The following is a 21957-nucleotide window of genomic DNA, read 5'->3' on the forward strand; positions in this document are numbered from 1 at the left end:
AATTAGAGGCAGGTCTGAATTTTGTTATTGCTGTCTGTGTTCTCTGAGCTGCAACGATCTGGTGCCTTTTTAATCCACATCGATCACATTTCTTATGTTCTTGAATAATCATGTCATGAATGCTAGATAGTTCAGTCCAGCTCTAAGCCTTATGTCAATGGAATATTAATATATGAATGAGATTCAAAATTATTGTCGTGTACCAAGACACAGTGAAAACTTTGACTTTCTCACTGTTCATACAGATCAAATCATTACACAGTGCTTTGATGTGGAACAAGGTAAAACAATAACAATGAAGAGTAAAGTTTAACAGCTGCAGCGAAAGTGTAGCGCAGGTAAACAATGGAGTGGAAGATCATAACTAGGAAGATTGTGAGATCAAGGGCTTATTGTACTAGGGAACTCTTTAAGCTTCTAATTACTGTGGGGTAGAAACTGTTTTTGAATCTGGTGGCATTGCTTTCACGGTTTTGTATCTTCTGCCCAGTGGAAAAGGGGAGAAGAAAGAAAGTCGATGGAGGATGGATGCTTTGATTATTTTGGGTCATTCCTGAGAAGAATAAACAGGGTCAATGGGGAGGAGGCTGCTTTCTGTGGTGTGCTGAGCTGTGTAAACACCCCTCTAGTTTCTTGTAGTCACGTGCAGAGCAGGTGAAGCTTTCCGTGGCTGTCATGGGCTACTGATTGGGATTGATCAATAACTGTAAGAGTTTTACATTGCTAAGACTACTTTGACCCCTCTCCATGATGTCACACTTCACATGAGAGCACTATCAAATTGTTGTTTGCCTATTTGATGAATAATAGTTTCAAAGCATATTTGTGAGATATTACTGAACCAGAGCCACTGCGTTTAGGTTTTATATTCTCGGCATTTCAAGTAATAGAGTCTCATGTAATTGCAATTACTTGAAGGTTACACTGTCTTTTATTCTCACAGTGACTGAGTCACATGATATGTCAGCAAGCTTCTTGGATAGATAATGCATTTTTTCATTTTCTAGTCATGAGTCAATCATGCTTCATTTGTTGATACACTGAGCCAAGTTTTGCTCCCAGAATAACATTGAGGCTGCTAGCACTTATCATTATTTACATATAATTGGCATAGCAGTTTCTTGCAAGGAGCAGATGCACCACATTCAGAAATTACAGTCCAGTTTGTTCTGCCCTACTAAACAGGAAGGTGTATCAAATGGCATGAATTTGCAATCCCAGCAGAGGTGATAGAATTAAATTTACACATAATGACAAGAAATCTCATTTGTATATGCTGCTTGTGCTAAAAATTAATTACTCTGATAAGTTACAAGTATGGTGTCTCTTGCCTTCATGTTCCTGTTCTGGTTAGATTGTAAAAATGTTCCAGTCTTTTTCTCCTGGAGAAAATATGCAGCTCTTTCAATTTTCAATCTGAACCTCCTTAATCAGATCTTCCAGAGCCAATTACAATTTATCCTAAGCAACACACGTAACATGCTGGAGGAACACCAGCAGGCCAGGCAGCATCTATGGAACTGAATAGATAGTCAACGTTTTGGGACAAGACCTTTCTTCAGGACTGAGAAGGAAGGGGGAAGATACCAGAATAAACAGGAGAAAGTATGCAGTTGCTGGAAATTCAAAGCAACACGCAGACAATGCTAGAGGAACTCAGCAGGTCAGACAGCATCCACAAAAATTCATAGAAGCATAGAAAACCTACAGCACAATACATGCCCTTCGGCCCACAAAGTTGTGCCGAACATGTCCCTACTTTAGAAATTACTAGGCTTACCTATAGCCCTCTATGTTTCTAAGCTCCATGTACCTATCCAAAAATCTCTCAAAAGACCCTATCGTATCCACCTCCACCACCGTTGCTGGCAGCCCATTCCACACACTCACTACTCTCTGAGTAAAAAACTTAGCCCTGACATCTCCTCTGTACCTACTCCCCAGCACCTTAAACCTGTGTCCTCTTGTGGCAACTATTTCAGCCCTGGGAAAAAGCCTCTGACTATCCACACGATCAATGCCTCTCATCAACCTACACACCTCCATCAGGTCACCTCTCATCCTCCGTCGCTCAAAGGAAAAAAGGCCGAGTTCACTCCCCAATCCAGGCAACATCCTTGTAAATCTCCTCTGCACCTTTTCTATAGTTTCCACATCTTTCCTGTAGTGAGACGACCAGAACTGAGCACAGTACTCCAAGTGGGGTCTGACCAGGGTCCTATGTAGCTGCAACCTTACCTCTTGGCTCCTAAATTCAATTCCACGATTGATGAAGGCCAATACACTGTACGCCTTCTTAACCTCAGAGTCAACCTGCGCAGCAGCTTTGAGAGTCCTATGGACTTGGACCCCAAGATCCCTTTGATCCCTTTCGCTGCCAAGAGTCTTACCATTAATACTATATTCCGCCAACATATTTGACCTACCAGAATGAACCACCTCACACTTCTCTGGGTTGAACTCCATCTCCAACTTCTCAGCCCAGTTTTGCATCCTATCAATGTCCCGCTGTAAACTCTGACAACCATCCACACTATCCACAACACCTCCAACCTTTGTGTCATCAGCAAACTTACTAACCCATCCCTCCTCTTCCTCATCCAGGTCATTTATAAAAATCACGAAGAGTAAGGGTCCCAGAATAGATCCCTGAGGCACTCCATTGGTGACTGACCTCCATGCAGAATATGACCCATCTACAACCACTCTTTGCCTTCTGTGGGCAAGCCAGTTCTGGATCCACAAAGCAATGTCCCCTTGGATCCTGTGCCTCTTTACTCTCTCAATAAGCTTTGCATGGGGTGCCTTATCAAATGCCTTGCTAAAATCCATATACACTACATCTACTGCTCTTCCTTCATCAATGTGTTTAGTCGCATCCTCAAAAAATTTGATCAGGCTCCAAAAGAGGTCCCAGTGATCCAGAAATCTGAATCCCTGCCCACTGCTCCAATCCCTCAGACATGCATTTATCCTCCATCTCACTGTATTCCTATTCTCACTGTCACGTGGCACAGGCAGTAATCCCAAGATTACTACTTTGTGGTCCTGCTTCTCAACTTCCTTTCTAACTCCCTGTAGTCTTTTTTCAGGACCTCTTACCTTTTCCTACCTGTGTCATTGGTACCAATGTGTACCACGACCTCTGGCTGTTCGTGCTCCCACTGCAGGATATCTTGGATGCGATCTGAAACTTTCCAGTCCCTGGCACCTGGGAGGCAAACTACCATCTGAGTTTCTATCCTGCATCCACAGAATCGCCTGCCTGACCCCCTAACTATAGAGTCCCCTATCACTACTGCCTTTCTCTTCCTTTCCCTACCCTTCTGAGCCACAGGGCCAGACTCTGTGCCAGAGGCACGGCCACTGTTGTTTCCCCCAGGTAGGCTGTCCCCCTCAAACGGAACTCAAACAGGAGTACTTATTGTCAAGGGGTACAGTCACAGGGGTACTCTCTAGTACCTGACTCTTCCCCTTCCCCCTCCTCCTTGTGACCCACTTGTCCATCTGCCGTGGCCCCGGTGTGACCACCTGCCTATAACTCCTTTCTATCACCTCCTTGCTCTCCCTGACCAGGCGAAGGTCATCAAGCTGCATCTCCAGTTCCCTAACTTGGTCCCTTAGGAGCTGCAGCTCAACACATCGGGTGCAGATATGGCCATCCGGGAGGCTGGGAGACTCCAGGACCTCCCACATCTGACACCGAGCACAGAACACCATCTTCACACACATATTACTTTCTTTCTGCAAATAATACAGGTAGACCTACCTCGCCTCATCCCGTTACTGTCTAATCCCATTAAGCCAAAGCCCTATCACTCTGCTGCCTCTCACTCCACTGTCCGCTCTGAATGCTGCCCGCTGAATATGACGGTCTTTTTAAACCTTTCGTTCTCTATTGACTGACATCACGCACCTGCACAGTCTTTGGCCCATGATGTCTGTGCCTAGCATAATGCCAAATTAAACTAATTCCTTCTGCCCATGCATGATCCGTATTTCTCCATTTCCACGTATTTCCATGCCTGTCTTAAAGCCTTCTGAATGCCACTTCCATCTGTAGTTGATTTGCTCTTTGCATTAAGTTACATTTTCTTCCGAGTCTTTTTGTGGTAATTTTAAGACATGGCTAATAGCAGCAATGGGGCCCCAGAGGTGACTGTATTGTCTCCCTTCCTGTTTGCCCTGAACACCTCAGACTTTAGATACAACACTGAATCATGTCATTTGTAGAAAGTCTCTGGTGACTCAGCAACAGTTGGGTGTATAAAGGGAGGATGGGAGGATGAATACAGGGCCATGGTGGAGGACTTTGTGAAATGGTGCAAGCTGAATCATCTGCAGCTCAACATCAGGAAGACACTAAAAATGGCAATGGACTTTAGGAAGACTAAGCCTGCACTGCTCCCTGTTACTACTGCAGGTGAGGACGTGGTTGTGGTGAGGACCTACAAGTACCTGGGGGCGCACCTGAATGACAAACTTGAGTGGAGCACCAGCACAGAGGCTGAGGTCCTTTGGAGTATGCAGGCCTCTTCTTCACAAGTTCTACCAGTCTGTTGTCACCAGTACAATCTTCTATGCAGTGGTGTGCTGGGGCAATGGCATCAACACAGGTGATGCCAACAGGCTCAGTAAACTGATTCGAAAGGCTGGCTCTGTTATAGGAGTCAAACTGGACACACAGGAGGCTGTGGTAGAACAAAGGACCCTATAGAAAATCTTGGCAATTCTGGACAATGTTTCTCACCCTCTGCATGCCACCTCGGCTAAACAGAGAAGCACTTTTAGTCAGAGACTAAGACAACTGCGCTACTCCAAAGATCGCTATATGAGGTCATTCTTAATCTCTATAATTATACTAGTCTCTATAATGAGACAACCTACAGCCAGGGAAGTGATGATTCCCTTCTGTTAGACTGTTTGAGGTAACTTTTAAAAAAATCTTTCTTCCTTCTCTTCTAATATTTGTATATCTCTGCACTTGTAATGCTACTGTGACACTGTAATTTCCTTTGGGATCAGTAAAGTATGTATCTATCTGTCGGCATTCACTGAAATATAGTCTGATAAGCACCCGTTATAAACTGTGTTCCTTACCTATCTGCCTCATGTAACACTCCTGTTTCCAAGGACATACCAGGTAGGTTAATTGGTCATTGTAAATTGTCCCTGTGATTAGGTTAGTGTTAAATCAGGGATGTCAGGACTCGCTGGGCGGCTTATGTTGCACTGTATCTCCAAAACAAATACATTATTTCCATAACTTCAGGAATTTCTGAGTGGAAGGAATTAGGTTGTTTCCTTGGCCTGAAACTCACCAGCTTTGGGCCACATGTCCAACCTAGGTCTAAAATACAAGAGCAGGGAATGTGATGCTGAGGCTTTATAAGGCACTGGTGAGGCCTCACCTTGAGTATTGTGAGCAGTTTTGGGCTCCTCATCTTAGAAGAGATGTGCTGGCTTTAGAGAGGGTTCAGAGGAGGTTCACAAGGATGATTCCAGGTTTGAAAGGCTTATCATATGAGGAATGTTTGATGGCTCTGGATCTGTACTCACTGGAATTTGAGGGGGGATCTCATTGAAATCTTTTGAATGCTGAAAGGCCTGGACTGAGTAGATGTGGAAAGGATGTTTCCCATGGTGGGGGAGTCTAAGACAAGAGGGCACAGCCTCAGGATAGAGGGGCATCCATTTAAAACAGAGATGTGGAGAAATTTCTTTAGCCAAAGGGTGGTGAATTTTGTGGAATTGCTTATCACAGGCAGCTGTGGAGGCCAGGTCATTGAGTGTATTTAAGGTGGAGGTTGATAGGTTCTTGATTGGCCACAACATCAAAGGTTACCAGGAGAAGGTCAGTGAGTGGAGCTGAGGAGTGAAAAAATAAGAATCAGCCATAATTGAATGGCAGAGCAGAGTAGTTGGGCCAAATGGCCTAATTCTGCTCCTACATCTTATGGTCTTGTTATGGTCTTATAAGTGCACAAGATGTTAAATTAAAAAAAAATAATGTCATAACACATGAAGCTGCTGAGGATCGTGTTTTTTCAGAAATGTTGGGAAAAAAGTTGCTATCATTATTTTGTTTCTATGCCTTAAATGAATCATCATGCATGTGAAATTGTGTATCAAAGCTTGGCAAAGAACTCTTGCCTTAAACCTATCCCGTATGGAACTTTGATCATTCTGAAGGATAATTATTCAAAGTATTTCCAGTTTTTAACACTTCTATGATCTGCATTTTGGTTTAAATTCTCATTTTCAATATTGTTTGTTAACAACTCAACGTACAAGTCCTATGACTCTTTCAGGTTACTCCTGATGTCTGTTTCTTTCTTCAGTTAGGATGACACAGAGATAGCATCACTTTCTCAAAGAGGTCTCGATTATCTTGCATGGAGAACCAATAAGCATTATATTTTTCCATGATATTCCTGTGATATAAGATTCCTTCAAGATGTTACCTTTTTTCCCTTAATTATTCTCTGAGTAAACTTATTTCCAGAAGGCCATGGATATTTACTTTGTAGCTGCCATTGAACTGAGGTGCGGAGAAATTACTTTAGTCAGGGGTGAAAGTCTGATTTTGGGGGTGGTGTAGGGTGGGGTGGGGAAAGAACATTCAAAAAAATAAGGGCTGGGAAACTGGAGGGTGGATTTCTGAGTTAAATGTACATTATCTAGAGAGGAATAGGAGATTGGAGATGGTTCATCTTGCTGTTGGCAAAGCCAGAGAGACTAAATGATGGTTTCTCAGGAATTTTGTGATGATGCCTGATTAATATTCTGCACATACTGTATCTCTGTGCCCTGGCCTATATTCACCACAAGGAATAGTTTACTGTTGTTGCATCTCTATTTCAACAGAATTTTCTAATAGAGATTTCGAATGGCATTGTAAATGATGACCCATGTGTTCTTTGGATGAGGATATCTTTGGGTCAAACTGTGTACCAAAGTCAGGTACTTCTCCCAATTAAACCAAAAAGTCTGCAGGAAGTTGGTGGCAACTTTGTGATCCACAAAAGACATCCAGTATATTAGCAAGAGAATATTTGGTACTTTCTGGGTGACTCCTGACTGTACAACAAGCCATTAGTTTTCAGGAACCAAGTTCTGCTACTTTATCAAGCTGTCATATTTGCCACAAATAATGCTTAATTTATATTTCTTGTTATCTTAATTTATTCCTTCCCAAATTCCTGGTCTCTTTATCATTCTTCCTTGATTTATAATCTCAGTTGTTATTGGGGATTGAGGTCTTTGTCTATGGCACAGTCAACTGAGAATGTTAACTTAACAAGGCAATTCAAGCTATGCTGAGCAAAGAATGTTTTTTTATGACTGCACTTGTCATATTGCAGTACAATTGGAGAGAGTGCTATTTCCTAAATGTTAGGTCAACTAATTATTATTTTGATCACCCTAGGAGAAGCAGGGTACCTATTTGTGAGACCTCTACTTCACTGTTGAAATGGAGTAAGATTTTGATTTTTAATGGTCCAGTCCCTTTCTGCTGAAAGCATGGTTCTGTCACTAGTAATTGCCATCTGGCTTCTTTAATAGAAGGGGAACATTGGGTAGATTATATTAATTTACAGATGACATTAAAAGTACCAGCTTCTCGGCTCAGTAACTTAGGTATTGAGTTACAATACGTTCAGTGATTTCTGGTCACTTTGAAGCGTGCTGCTCTTGAAAATGGGCATACCATACTGCAGGTCCTTGTACATATATCCTTTCACATCTAAAAGTTAATTTTCACATCTAAAAGTTTTTTTTTAATGGTAGACTTCACAATTGCATTCCTCTCATCAGGCACTGGTTTCTTTTTGGAAATGGGTATTTTGGGAACTGCTTCTCAATCTGGTTACCAAATATGAGGTAGGGTATCTTGTGTCAAAAGGCATGAACATTTAAAATTGTAATCAAATCACAAACAAAAAGAAGTCTGCAGATGCTGGAAATCCGAGCAACACACACAAAATGTTGGAGGAACTCAGCAGGCCAGGCAGCATCTATGGGAAAATTGTACAGTTGACGTTCGGGCCGAAACCCTTTGGCAGGACTGAAGAAAAAAAGCTGAGGAGTATATTTGAAAGGTGGGGGGGAGGGGAAGGAAAAACGCCAGGTGATAAAATTGTAAATCTCTTTTGTGATTAATGGGCTGAAGAACTAATGTCTTATTTAACATCTTACTAATATTTCCACTTGGTGCTTCCAAGCTCCATTAGAAACACTTTTCTTATCTTATCCTTTCAACTCACCTCTTATTATCCCTCAAGTTCATATTGACTGGTAGCAAAGAGCGCAGATGAGTACTGAAACCTGAGAGGCAGTTATAATGTGGTCTAACTGCTCTCTTATCCTTTCCATTAATACTGTTTAGTCTTGTTGTACTCACATTGCAATTGATATTCAGACCTCCCACAAACTCCGTCTTGATTTATTGGTTTGGAAAATGTCCGTGAAATTGTGCTTTTGATTACTACTTCAAGGCATATTGATTGCAATGCTTAATTACTAAGATTAATGTCTACCCCTGCAAGTGTGCAGCCTTCCTCAGTCAGGATTGACCATGGATGTTTCGTCCTAGCTGTCTGGATACGCCAGCCTGGGCAGCACAATATGGAGGACAAGTCCTGATGAGGGGTCTCAGCCTGAAACGTCGACTATACTCTTTTCCATGGGTGCTGCCTGGCCTGCTGAGTTCCTCCAGCATTTTGTGCGTGTTGCTTGGATTTCCAGAATCTGCAGGTTTTCTCTTATTTCTGTTGCGCGTGTAGCCAGCTCCCCCTCTCTATGCATGTGATGAACCCAAAGGAATGGCAGAGACCGATACAGTTTGGTACCAGTAGTGTCACAGGAGTTGCCAGTCAGCATTGAACTCAATGTAGGACTGCCTTAGGGAGTCCAAATCCAGATATTTCCCTTGGGGTTTACTCCTGAAGCCTTCCCCATGAGTGGGTATAGGCACAGGCAACAGGGGTTTGAGATCAGAGTTTTCCTTCTCCTAGATAAGCTGACAAGCCCCGTCTTCCTGAAGCGACTAGTTTTATGGTGCAGGTAACCCGTCTTGCCCCTTCTCCTGTCGGTAGAAACAGTTCTGCTGGGCTTAGTACCCACAACCTTAAGGAACGAAAGGTACAAGTGTAACCCAGTGGAAATAACTTCTCTCTCAGCTGTTGCCAGTAATGCCAAGGAAACTGGACTTCCTGCAATAAAGAAAACAAATAACAACGAGGCCAATAAATTAGTTTTTAAAGTCATGAAATCAAAGCCAATGATGAGAAGTTCTCAAACCAATCCAAAACTGATACCGGAGTAATTGTTTTCATAAGGATTTTAATTGTGCACCTATAAACCATCATACTTTGTCTTTCAACTTTTATCAGTGTCACTGCAAATCAATAACCCTGTATTCAACATTCCTTCATTCCAGAGCTCCAAAAGGCGGCAGAGTTAAATTTTAAAAACCTGAAATATCCATGCGAATTCTAGGATGTTTCTGTGGCATTATCATTAAATGGTTAATATTGTTGCATAAAGTCCTTTTATGCATACATAGCTCTGTGTGATACTGAAATGATACATCTGTCACCCAAAAGGATGTTGCATGAACTGCAGCTGCATTCAAGTTTAAAAAAAAAATTTGACCCAAGTTTAACTTGAATCAGTCGATAACCTAAATACTGTTATTAAATGTATTTCTACCACTCTTAGATTTCTTTACTCCTGGACAGGCATTTACATTTATGACAGTTAATTTTTAACCAATTAGAGGAGCCAGCAGAAAATTCTTTGTGTATGTTTTTCTTTGAAGAAGCAGTTGAAATGGCAACAGATAATAAATTTCACAAAATATTGCTTTCATTTGCTTGGATATTGTAAGAAATAAATTATAACTCACTGCATATTCAAATTCTTGTTCATTTGTGCAAATTTTATGACACATCTTATATTTATAAAATTCTTCTTATGACATGGCTTAAGAGTCATATATTTTACTTAATTTAAGTTTCCTTCCTTATGAGTGCATGACTCCTGAGCAGTTTTATCAAAGTTTAAACTTCCGCTGGTCAAATGTCACCCACTCTACCTGCCAGGGGAGATTTCTACTGTCATCACAGTTGCAGTGTATGTTACACCCTTGCCCAACGTCAGGCTGGTCCTGGGGGAGCAGAGTAGCGTGATCAGCAGTCACGAAACAGCACACCCTGATGACGTCTCATTCAATTTAAACGCCAGTCCAGATAGACTGGAAAGGCATTGTGTCGAGAGTTGGGCCGATTTGGCTCACTCTCCCACAATGTTCACTCCTTTTTCCGTGGCACTGAGGCTGTGAGTCTGCCCATGGCCTCTGTGCTCTGTGTCTGCGAACTTTACAACTATTTGTCCCTTTAATGTGACGAACTGATACCAAGGCTTTGGGCCTACTTCGGCGTGCTTGGGATTTGGATTTAAGGACTCAGTTTGGTTTGGAATGCTGTTGTTGTTGCTTGATTCGAGTGTTTGCGTGATTTGTGTTTTTTTTCTCTCTTCCCCTGTGAATTGGGGGTTATTCTTTATATTTTTTTATTTGGGTTCTTTTGGTTTCTCGCTTTGTGGCTGCCTGTAAGCAGGTATATCTCAAGGTTATATAACTGATACATTCCTTGATAATAAATGTACTTTGAATTTTTGCATCTTCATTATGGGGAATGTCAACCAGGCCATCTTGAAGATGTCTCTGGCCAACTACCACTAACATAACCTGTGGAACCAGATGAGCAAAAACACGTGACCACTGTTAACCATCAAAAATGTTTACTGAGCAATCCCATGCTCACACTTTGGAAAGTCTGATCAGCTGGCTATACTTCTACCCTGGCATACGGGCAGGGACTGGCAGAGGTGCACTTATGGGACTGCTTTGAATTGGTTGACTGGACCACATGCAGGGATTCATTTCTGGATCCGAGTGAACATGTCACAGTGGTCACCTGTGTGAATCCCTGCAGCACCTGGCAATCCTATGATATCAGCGACAGGCCCTGGTGGCGTACTTGGCAGGGCATTGACAACCTGTGCCAACCAGCTGGCTGGAGTGTTCAAAGACAATTTCAGTCTCTCAATGCTGCAGTTGGAGGTTCACACCTGCTTCAAAAAAGGGCATCAATCATACAGGTGCCCAAGAAGGGCAGCGTGAGTTGCCTCAAAGACTATCACACTGTGATGAACTGCTTTGAGAGGCTGGACATGGCTCAAATTAACTCCCGTCTGAGCAAGCAACTAGGCCTGCTGCAACATACCTACTGGTACAATAGGTTTACAATGGATGCAATTTCACTGGCTCTCCGCTTGGCCTTGAACCATCTGGACGACAGTAGTGCCTAAGTCAGACAGCAATTTATTGATTACAGCTCAGTGTTGAACACCATAAACCTGTCAATACTAATCAATAAGCTTCAAAACCTTGGCCTGTGAATCTTCCTCTGCAACTGGATGTTCGACTTCCTCACCAGACCACAGTCAGTGCCGCCTGGAAATAGGTGCACCTCAAGTATGCTCTACCCCCTGTACACTCATGACTCTGAATAGGCATAGCTCAAACATCATCTGTATATTCGCCAATAACCCACTGTTGTTGCAATTATAAAGAAGGCATGCTAGTGGCTATATTTTATTAGGAATTTGAAGAAAGTTGGTATGTCATCAAAGACATGAGCAAATTTCTTTATATGTACAGTGCAGAGCAGTCTAATATGGAGAGGCCAATGCACAGGATCAGAAATAGCTGCAGATGATTGTAAACTCAGACAGTTCCATCATGGGCAATAGCATCACCAGTATTGAGAGCATCTTCTAAAGGTAATGCTTCAAAAAGTGGCATCCATCATTAAGGACCTCCATCACCCAAAGCATGCAATCTTCTTATCAAGGAGGAGGTACAGGAGTCCTTGCTTCTTCCACCATCATTCCGCCAACATTTCTGAACAGCCTATGAACACTACCTCTCTATTCTGCTCTCTTTTTGCACTAATTTATTTATTTTAACATTTCTCATAGTCATGTTTATATGTATTGTGTTATACTACTGCCACAAATCAACAAATTTCATGATATTCAGTATGTCAGTGATAATTCTGATTCTGCTTCTAAAAGTTAAGATCACCACATCAGTGCCGTATCTGACTTATTCTAACAGTTAATTTACACCTGAAGTCATGCTGTGTTCTATGTGGTGTAACAGTGATCTAGGCAGAGTGAAGAGCAATTAAAAATTGATATATTTCCATGTTCTACTTCTTTGTTTTGTGGAAAAAGGCTGTTTTGTAGATTTTTGTCAATTTTCATAAATCAAAAAATTTGGGAAACGGAATCTGAGGCTGCAGTTTTACAACTAAATTTAAAATTAAGACATTTGCATTTTCTTGTCGATTCTCTGCCTGATCGGTTCTTGTACAGTGCAGCACAGCTTCCAGAGTCCGTGTTGCATTGTAAGAGAACTGATTAAGTAGGAGAACTACAAAAATCCAAATCTCTAAAAGTAAAGCTCAGAAACGGAGTATCTTCTGAAAATTCTATTAAGTAAGGTTTATTAATTACTAGTGCTTCAAAGGTTATTTGTACTTGTGAGAAATTAGTCTCTGTTCATCAGCATTAAACATGAGCATATCATCCGATAGGTGTATTTGTCTCATATGTTGAATTTTGCTGACAAAAAGGGGGCTTAATGTGCTGAGATGAATATACTGGATTACTGATAAACACATTCTGAGTTCTGCACTTTTGCAGTTATAAAGTAAACCAAAAAGCTTCAATATGCTAGTAGCAAACATTGTTCCCACACTACTATTTCAATCATGTAACTGATAAAAAATCAATTCCTGTAATTTTTTCCCATCTGATCATATATTGAATTAAGGGCTATGAGGAAAAAGGAGGTAGGTGGAGACGAGCCCATGGTCAGATCAGCCATGATCTTATTGAATGGCAGAGGCGGGCTCGATGGACCGGATGGCCTACTCCTGCTCCTATGTACTAATGTTTTTATGACATGTAAATGTATGAGCTGCATTATTTTATTCTTTACCTTTGTTATGATGTTAATACCATTGATCCTTCCTGAATATTTTGCAGTATAACCTCTCCCATCTTTTAGTGGATGCTCTGAACAAAATGGGCTAATTGAAAATCTTTGCCATTATACCATTAGAATCAATGTTTGCTCAAGTTAGCATGGTGTTAACTTGCACCCTTTCTTTCTTCGTCGGGGGTGCCTCTTCTAAGAGTTCTTGGAATTTGTATAAGGAACATCAGTGTACTGTACCTTGCCACACTATGGCACTAGAAAAACAATATCTCAATAGGAAGTTTGGATCAGTGAAGAATATTTTAAACAAATATTCGGCTCAGGACTTCAGTGTGTTTTGTCATAATTGCAAAGGGATTAGGCGTACACTGAGGTCATGGTCAGATTTGACAATGGATATGGAATTAGTAAAGGAAAGTGACGTTGAGGAGAAATATTAGACACAATCATATTGAACGAAACAGGACATGCCAGAGTTGAAATGGACTTGCTTCTAATTTATATGTTCTAATATTTCACTATTTTAAAGTGGTTAGGTACCTTACTGATGGCCACTGATCACAGATGGAAAACAATGATTCAGCATCTTTGTTGAGCTAACTTGGTGACCATGTGGATTGATGGGGAGGAATGGGAGGGGTACCCATGAACATGTCAGCTCTAGAACACAGTGTTTTATCTATGGCCTCAATAATAAACCATAATATTTTCTCTGGTCCCCATCTGTAACAGCCTCTAGTCAAGCTGGTCAATGTCTGCTGCAATTAAACAATTTCACATTTAGGTTCCTGCCACTCTTATAGCACTCTAAGTACATAATAAGGAGACTAGTGGCACTGTCTGTGGACATGCTAGTCACTAAAAAGTACCCAAGCCAAAATAGTCTGAATATGGCATATATGTCTCAAGCAAGATTATGTCAGGAAAATGTTGAATTGGTGTTAAATCTTCCAGTACTGTATTTCTTGATCATTCATGTTTGTATTCATTAAGTATTTCCTTGGTCTCTGCAGCACCAAAGGAGAATGAAGAACGTGTGTTTAGAGAACGGATGCGACCCAGGAAGAGACAAGGAGCTGTACGGCGGAGGGTCCATCAGGTCAATGGACACAAGTTTATGGCCACCTATCTTAGACAGCCAACATACTGTTCACATTGCCGTGACTTTATTTGGTAAGAGAGTTGTTAAAATGCAAATACAAACTGCGTAAATTTAGTACATTTCTATAAGTGCAGCTTTTTCCATCAGTGATTTGAACCAATTTTTCTCAATAGAGTGAACATTCTTTGAGTGTAATTGTTATTTGAATGAAGACAATACATCTTAAAAAAGGAAAGTAACTTGCTAGGAAATTAAGATACTTGCCTTTGAATTAGACCCCTTCATCCCTATTGTGCAATAATGCTTGAAAGATGTTTAATACATGAAGTCAGAGATTGGGCCAATTTATGTAAGAACCAACACCAATAACAAAATAGATAGATAGATAGATAGATAGATAGATACTTTATTCATCCCCATGGGGAAATTCAACATTTTTTCCAATGTCCCATACACTTGTTGTAGCAAAAACTCATTACATACAATACTTAACTCAGTAATAATATGATATGCATCTAAATCACTAACTCAAAAAGCATTAATAATAGCTTTAAAAAAAGTTCTTAAGTCCTGGCAGTTGAATTGTAAAGCCTAATGGCATTGGGGAGTATTGACCTCTTCATCCTGTCTGAGGAGCATTGCATCGACAGTAACCTGTCGCTGAAACTGCTTCTCTGTCTCTGGATGGTGCTATGTAGAGGATGTTCAGGGTTTTCCATAATTGACCGTAGCCTACTCAGCGCCCTTCGCTCAGCTACCGATGATAAACTCTCCAGTACTTTGCCCACGACAGAGCCCGCCTTCCTTATCAGCTTATTAAGACGTGAGGCGTCCTTCTTCTTAATGCTTCCTCCCCAACACGCCACCACAAAGAAGAGGGCGCTCTCAACAACTGACCTATAGAACATCATCAGCATCTCACTGCAGACATTGAATGACGCCAACCTTCTAAGGAAGTACAGTCGACTCTGTGCCTTCCTGCACATTGGCTAGTTTACTTCCTGGACTACAAACCCTTGTGCGAAGAACAATTTATGACCTTCATTCACACAGCCAATGATATCATCATTCAGTATGTATCTGTTTTCAGGCTATAATATCCTAAATTGTGTTTTTTGGATGTGTGCAATACACCAATTTTATATTCACTCTCAGCTCAACTGTGAGTATATAACACTAGTTTGCAAATTTGTTCAAGATTTAAAGGCTGAAATTCACAGCTGGTGTTTTCACTATTTGAATATTCATAGAATGGCACCCTCAATAGTCACACCAATGGTTACTTTATTATTAGACAAGCAATAATGATCATTGGCAATAAAGAATTGGCTTGGACCTTACTCAGGAAACACGCCCATGTTCCTTGAAGGAAACGTAATTCCCGCAGAGTCTTCAGAAGCACCAGATCCCATCAACATCTCTCTTAAGAACAACAATGCCTTCATAATCAAATGTTTCCAAAATTAAACATGACAGAGTTATCTGTCTTCTGTTCCCCTTGAGGTCAAGATTACCCTGATTATCAACTTCATTGCATAGGATCAATCAAAGCATATCTACGTCAAGTCTCCCAATTTGCTGTGAGTTCTGAATCTGAGAGGTTACTGAAATAGGACATCACAGCAACTGCTTCACTCAAATTCTGCAGTGAGGTAGACCTCCCTGGCCACCTCTGTAAAACAGGGCCCATCTCCTCACATCTGTGGCATTCGTTAGCGTTTCTAAGTTGAGTTAGGTGAATTTTAGAGTACTCTTCCTCTTCTCTGCAGCCTGTCTGTTTGCTCTTGCCACCATTATATGTGTTACTGCTATCTTTTTGGTGAGTAGTACCCCTTCTTGTGGGATTAATTGCAGCAAAGTCCCTGTAAGTCGATGAGTTTTTGGCCTTTTTAAATAGTTTGGATCCTGCTTTTTCATATAGTAACTTCTGGATGGGAAATGGCTGTTTTTTAATGTGTTTTTGGTTTACTTTAATTTTTTTTTAGAAGCAGCTTTGGGATTTGGCACTCTATTGCTTACATAATACAACAAAAATGCCTGAAGTGCAATTTCTAGGCTTCTGTGTACCATATTAAGCATAAAGGATTTTGATTTTGTTCATTGATAAGAGAAATATGCAAAGTTTAATTACATCTTGGCTATAAAACATGTCTGCATATACAGTTGTGTAACTTAGAATGTTTTTTAGTATAACAACATTTCCAAAGTTAAGCAATCTTTACCAAAGCAAAACATTTATATCCCATACCTAAATTTCCAGTGAATCTGTGCTATTTACATCTAGAAAGCATCATAGTACACAATCCCATACTCAAACTCAAAACTGCTGCTTATGAACTGCCTCTGTTTTTTTACCAATTTGCCAAAAATTATGCTCAGAGTTGTCCATGGAACTACCTAAATGTAATGTGTTATCTCGCGAATGATCCCCTACATAACTACTATGTAAAATTGAAATAATGTGCATGAAGTACTTTGAAATAATCATGGTACCTCAGATTACCAGAATCAGATTTTGAGTTGTGGATCTATGGAACGCTCTGCCTCAGAAGGCAGTGGAGGCTAATTCTCTGGATGCTTTCAAGAAAGATTTAGACAGAGCTCTTAAAGATAGCGGAGTCAAGGGATATGGGGAGAAGGCAGGAACGGGGTACTGATTGTGGATGATCAGCCATGATCACATTGAATGGCGGTGCTGGCTTGAGGGGCCGAATGGCCTACTCCTGCACCTATTGTCTATTGTCTATTATCATTGCCTCAGTCTTAAACAACAAATTTCATGTCAGATAAGACAGTGATAATAAACATGATTCTGATTCTGAAAAAGCCAAAGCCTGACAGCTTATCGGAGTAAGTAAGCAGAAAAAAGTTTAATCACTAATCTTATTGTCCAGGTGGCCTGGTATACCTCTTTACAAACATTTTTTCACTGGAACATCTGACTTCAGGAAGAGCAGGGAAAGATTTTGGAAGGAAGAAAAGTTGAAAATTTCCCTGGAAGTAAACCTTCAAATCTACTCAAATAGAGTGAATACCTCAGAAATAGGATTTGAGGAAGGAACAATCTCACCAACTGTCTTACTCCCAGTACTACAAACCATCTGTGCAAAAAGATCAGAGAACTGATCGGGACAGGATTGTGAACACATGAGCCATTCTGTTTTTCCATATTTGGGTAACATGGAGATCAACACACTTCTCGCCCTCCATAGTTAGAAGGTTGAGAATTAAGCATTCAAATCTATTAATAGGGAACATAGATGTGAGCATGACTATGACTCCTAACCAAATGCTCAAGGATAATTCTACTGCTCCTCCTGATACAGGTTGACAGACTTTAGTGAATACATACAAATTCAGTTTAGTAAGGAAGCCAAGTACCAGAAGAGAGATGCTCTAGACAAGAGTATCTATTCTAATGATCTGTGAGAGATGGTGAGTAGAAGGTCACAGTGCTTACAACTGCACTCAATCGCTAAGAAGGGTCTCAGCTGAAAGGTCGACCATACTTTTTTCCATAGTTGCTGCCTAGCCTGCTGAGTTTCTCCAGCAATTTGTGTGCACTCTGTGTGTTTAAGTTTCAAGCATTCATTTGGACAGAATTAGAATGAGGAACACAAGAGAAGGAGGAGGAAGACTGATTAGGTGCAGAAGCCCTAAGTACTTACTCATGAGTTATAAGGATGATGATAATGACAATGTTTTATAGTTTCAAGTCAGTTGAATCTAATATGCTGAAAGTAATGCACATCATAACTTTATAGCTTTCTTGTTGAATATATCATGAAAATTTAAAGAAATTCCTTATTCTTCATTTAAAGCAGAATTCATAGAAACATATTTGTGGCAATTTTCTTTTTGGAAAAGAGTGAGAATGATGGTTGGAAATGTGATTCATGGAAAGTAGGAGGTGAAGGGTAAAGGGGACTGAGGGAGAGGATTTGGGTATGAGGAAATTCAAGGGTGGGTTGGATCTAAGGCAGAGGAGGAGGCCAGTGGGCAAGGGTGTACATGGCTGAGTCCCTGGGTGATAAAGACCTAAGTTGCAGAGATGCAGCTGTTTGCAAGTTCTCCCATGTCTTTGTGGGAAGTTAGAGGATTGGGAAACTACCAGAAGGCAACTTAAAAGTCATTAAGAAGGTAAAGATGAAATATGAAAGTAAGCTAACTAATAATATTAAAGAGGATACCAAAAGTTTCTTCAGATACATAAAGTGTAAAAGAGAAGCAAGAGTGGATATTGGACTGCTGGAAAACGATGCTGGAGGGGTAGTAATGAGGGGCAAAGAAATGGCAGAAGAGCTAGTATTTTGTATCATTCTTCATGCAGGAAGACACTAGCAATATGGTGTAATTTTCAACTGTCAGGGGTCATGAAGAGTGTGAAGTTACCATAACTAGAGAGAAGGTTCTTGGGAAACTGAAAGGTCTGAAGGTAGTTAAGTTATCAGAACCAGATGGTGTACACCTCAGAGTTCTGAAAAAGGTGGCTCAAGAGATTGTGCTAACATTAGTAATGATCTTTCAAGAATCACTAGATTCTGGAATGGTTCCAGACGTCTGGAAAATTGCACGTGGCATTCCACTCTTCAAGAAGGAGGAGAGGCACCAGAAAGGAAACTATAGGCCAGTTAGTCTAACCTCAGTGGCTGGGAAGATGTTGGAGTCAATTATTAAGGATGAGGTCTCAGGGTATTTGGAGGCACACGATAAAATAGGCCGTCATCAGCATGGTTTGCTCAGGGGAAAATCTTGCCTTACAAATTCTAGCATGGATAAAGCAGAGGCTCATTGGCAGGAGGCAAAGAGTGGGAATAAAGGGAGTCTTTTCTGGTTGGCTGCCGGTGATTAGTGGTGTTCCACAGGGGTCTGTGTTGGGACCGATTCTTTTTACATTATATGTCAATGATTTGGATGATGGAATTGATGGCTTTCCTGCAAAGTTTGCAGAAGATATGAAGATAGGTGGAAGGGCAGGTAGTTTTGAGCAACTAGAGAGCTACAGAAGGACTTATATTGGAAGAATCTGCAAAGAAACAAAAGATGTAATACAGTTTCAAGAAGTGTATGGTCATGCACTTTGGTAAAAGAAATGAAAAGGTTGACTGTTTTCTAAATGGAGAGAAATACAAAAAAACTGAGGTGCAAAGGGACTTGGGAGTCCTTGTGTAGGATTCCCTAAATGTTAATTTGCAGGTTGAGTCTGTGAAAGTGCAATGTTATTATTCATTTCAAGAGAACTAGAATATAAAAGCAAGAATATAATTTTGAAACTTCATAGAACACTGATGAGACCTCATTTGGAGTATTGTGAGCAGGTTTGGGCCCCTTATCTTAAAAAGGATGTGCTGAAACTGGAGAGGGTCCAAAGGAGGTTCACAAAAAATGATTCCAGGATTGAATAGCTTGTCATGGGAAGAGCATCTGATGGGTCTGGGCCTGTATTCACTAGAGTTCAGAAGAAAGACGGGTTACCTGATTTAAACATATCAAATGGTGAAAGGCCTTGATAGAGTGGATATGGAGAGGATGTTTCCTATGGTGGGGGAGTCTAAGATCAGAGGAGACAACCTTAGAATAGAGGGGTGTCCTTTTAGAATGGAGATGAGGAGGAATTTGTTTAGCCAGAGAGTGGTGAATCTGTGAAATTCTTTGCCACAGGCAGCAGTGGAGGCCAAGTCTTTATGTATATTTAAGGCAGACATTAATAGATACTTGATTGGTCAGGGCATGTAGGGATATGGGGAGAAGGTAGGAGTTTGGGGCTGAGAGGAAAATTGAAACAGCCATGATGAAATGGCAGAGCAGCCTCAATGGAACAAAGGGCCTAACTCTGCTCCTATATCTTATGCTTTTATAGTTTTACTTTTAGGAAATGTAGAAGTGGCCTGACCCAAAAATAAGTGCAGCAGAGACAATTTAGCAGTAATCTACAATTTTTATAATAAATTGCAAAATAATAAGCCATAAGGACCTCAAAAGAAGAGAGAACACCACAGGTAAAAAGGTAACAGAAGGATAGGAACAACTGGTTGAGGCTGGCTGGTTCGATGAGTGAACATGAGCTGTGGCTGCGAGCTGGGTTTAAATAGGCTGCAGGTGACAATTTGGAAAGGAGTGGCAGGTGGTTTCTGTTGGCTGGGTGGAGACTGCAAAGTGTCTGGGTCTTCAGGCCTGACACTTCAGAAATAAAATTAATGTAACCTCAAAGAAACTAAACTGTTCTTCTTCCAAACCAGATATTGAGTGGTTACTTCTTTTATCAGTTACCTATAACCATGAAAAGACAGCAGCCATCCTGTCTGTAGAAATCTGAGGAGGCTATTGGTCCCGTATCTTTGTTAGCTCATTAAAACAAGAGAAATCAAAATCTTACCATCTCATGAGAGAATAATTTATCCTAAATCAAAAAACAATTAAAAATATCCTTACAGAACTTCTCATTGTGAACATCAGTTAAGACTGAAATCAGATGTACCAGATCTGCTAAACTCAGTTATATGATTATAGATAATCTTTTTAAATGGAAATTAAAAGATCATTAATATTATACTTTATAAATCCATTCATCAGATTGTAATATCTACACATATCTTGCTTATGGGGAAATTGATTTGTGGAAAACTCAGTTCATGGATGGTTCTTAAGATTGGAACCCTTATGTAACTGATTATGCTCCAATGTAGGGACTCAACTCCAAATGTCAACAATTCCAGTCCTCCCTTAAATGCTGCTTGACCCACTGAGTTACTTCAGAAGATTGTTTATGGCCCCAGATTCCAGCATCTGCTGTCTCTTTTGTCTCCACTGCCTGTATATGATTGTGCAGGAGAGCTTGGTTTTCATTCAACTTCAACCCTCTTGACATTGAATAACACCTTTTCCCTGTAAAGCCTTTATGTAGCCAAGGGCAACAGACATCATCCTCCAGTCTTCACTTTAGGACCTGGAATTTCAATACCCTCATGGAGAAGCCCTACAAGAGCAGAACTGGCCATCATTCTGCTTTCATAGTCCTGGATCTCAGAAGCTCTGACGTTGACGTTGTTGCCCTCAGTGAGGTATGGTGGACAGGAGACGGCCAGCTGAAAGAAAATGAAGGCAGGCCGTTTGTCTTCCAGAAGAGAAGATTAGAAGAGAAATTATATTTCATGAGCTGATTTTTGACACCTCCAGAATGAGTTCGGCTGCATCTTAAAGACAGTTTGTGAGTTTCGTGAATGAACCAATTACTTCAAAGCAGAGCCATCTATCAGTGACATTGACATAGGTGTTCGGAACCCTGGTAACTACAGAAGAAGACTTTTTCTTTGATCCTGTGAAAACCCTTGCCTGTAGCCCCATGAGAAACAAGTTGGTTTTCCTAGTGATTTACAGTAATTACCAAGGTTGGAAAAGAAACAAACCATTGTAAAGATTTGATGGATCATGTTGGGAAACTTGACTCTTGTGGATCCTTTTAATGACAAAATATTTAGATTATGTACTTTTCATAACCAATATTTCATTTTGCCAAAATGTCAAGTGAATATTTCATGGCAACACTTCAACAACACTGTCCTTGAGCTTGATGGTACATGCTTTCAGACTTCTGTATCTTCTGCCTGATAGGAGCAGGAAGAAGAGAGAATGTATAGGGTGGGTAGGATCTTTAATTATGCTGGCTGCATTACTAAGGCAGGGAGAAGTGTAGGGAGAGTCCATGAAGAAGAGGCTGGTTTCCACATTGCACTCAGCTGTGGAAAGTGACTGATGATCTCTCTTGGCCATGGCTGCATGC

The 21957-nt window shown here is 40.8% G+C and overlaps 1 protein-coding gene across 2 annotated transcripts in view; it reads left to right on the forward strand.

Moving 5' to 3' along the window:
• prkcea (protein kinase C, epsilon a) overlaps nt 1-21957 on the forward strand; it is a 602180-nt gene that overhangs the window by 308320 nt on the left and 271903 nt on the right. For both annotated transcript variants that reach the window (XM_073050688.1, XM_073050689.1), the window contains exon 3: nt 14089-14248. In XM_073050688.1, coding sequence (XP_072906789.1) covers nt 14089-14248 — 160 coding nt within the window. The remainder of the gene's footprint in view (nt 1-14088; nt 14249-21957) is intronic.

Source organism: Hemitrygon akajei, chromosome 7 (assembly GCF_048418815.1).
Source record: "Hemitrygon akajei chromosome 7, sHemAka1.3, whole genome shotgun sequence".
NCBI lineage: Eukaryota > Metazoa > Chordata > Chondrichthyes > Myliobatiformes > Dasyatidae > Hemitrygon > Hemitrygon akajei.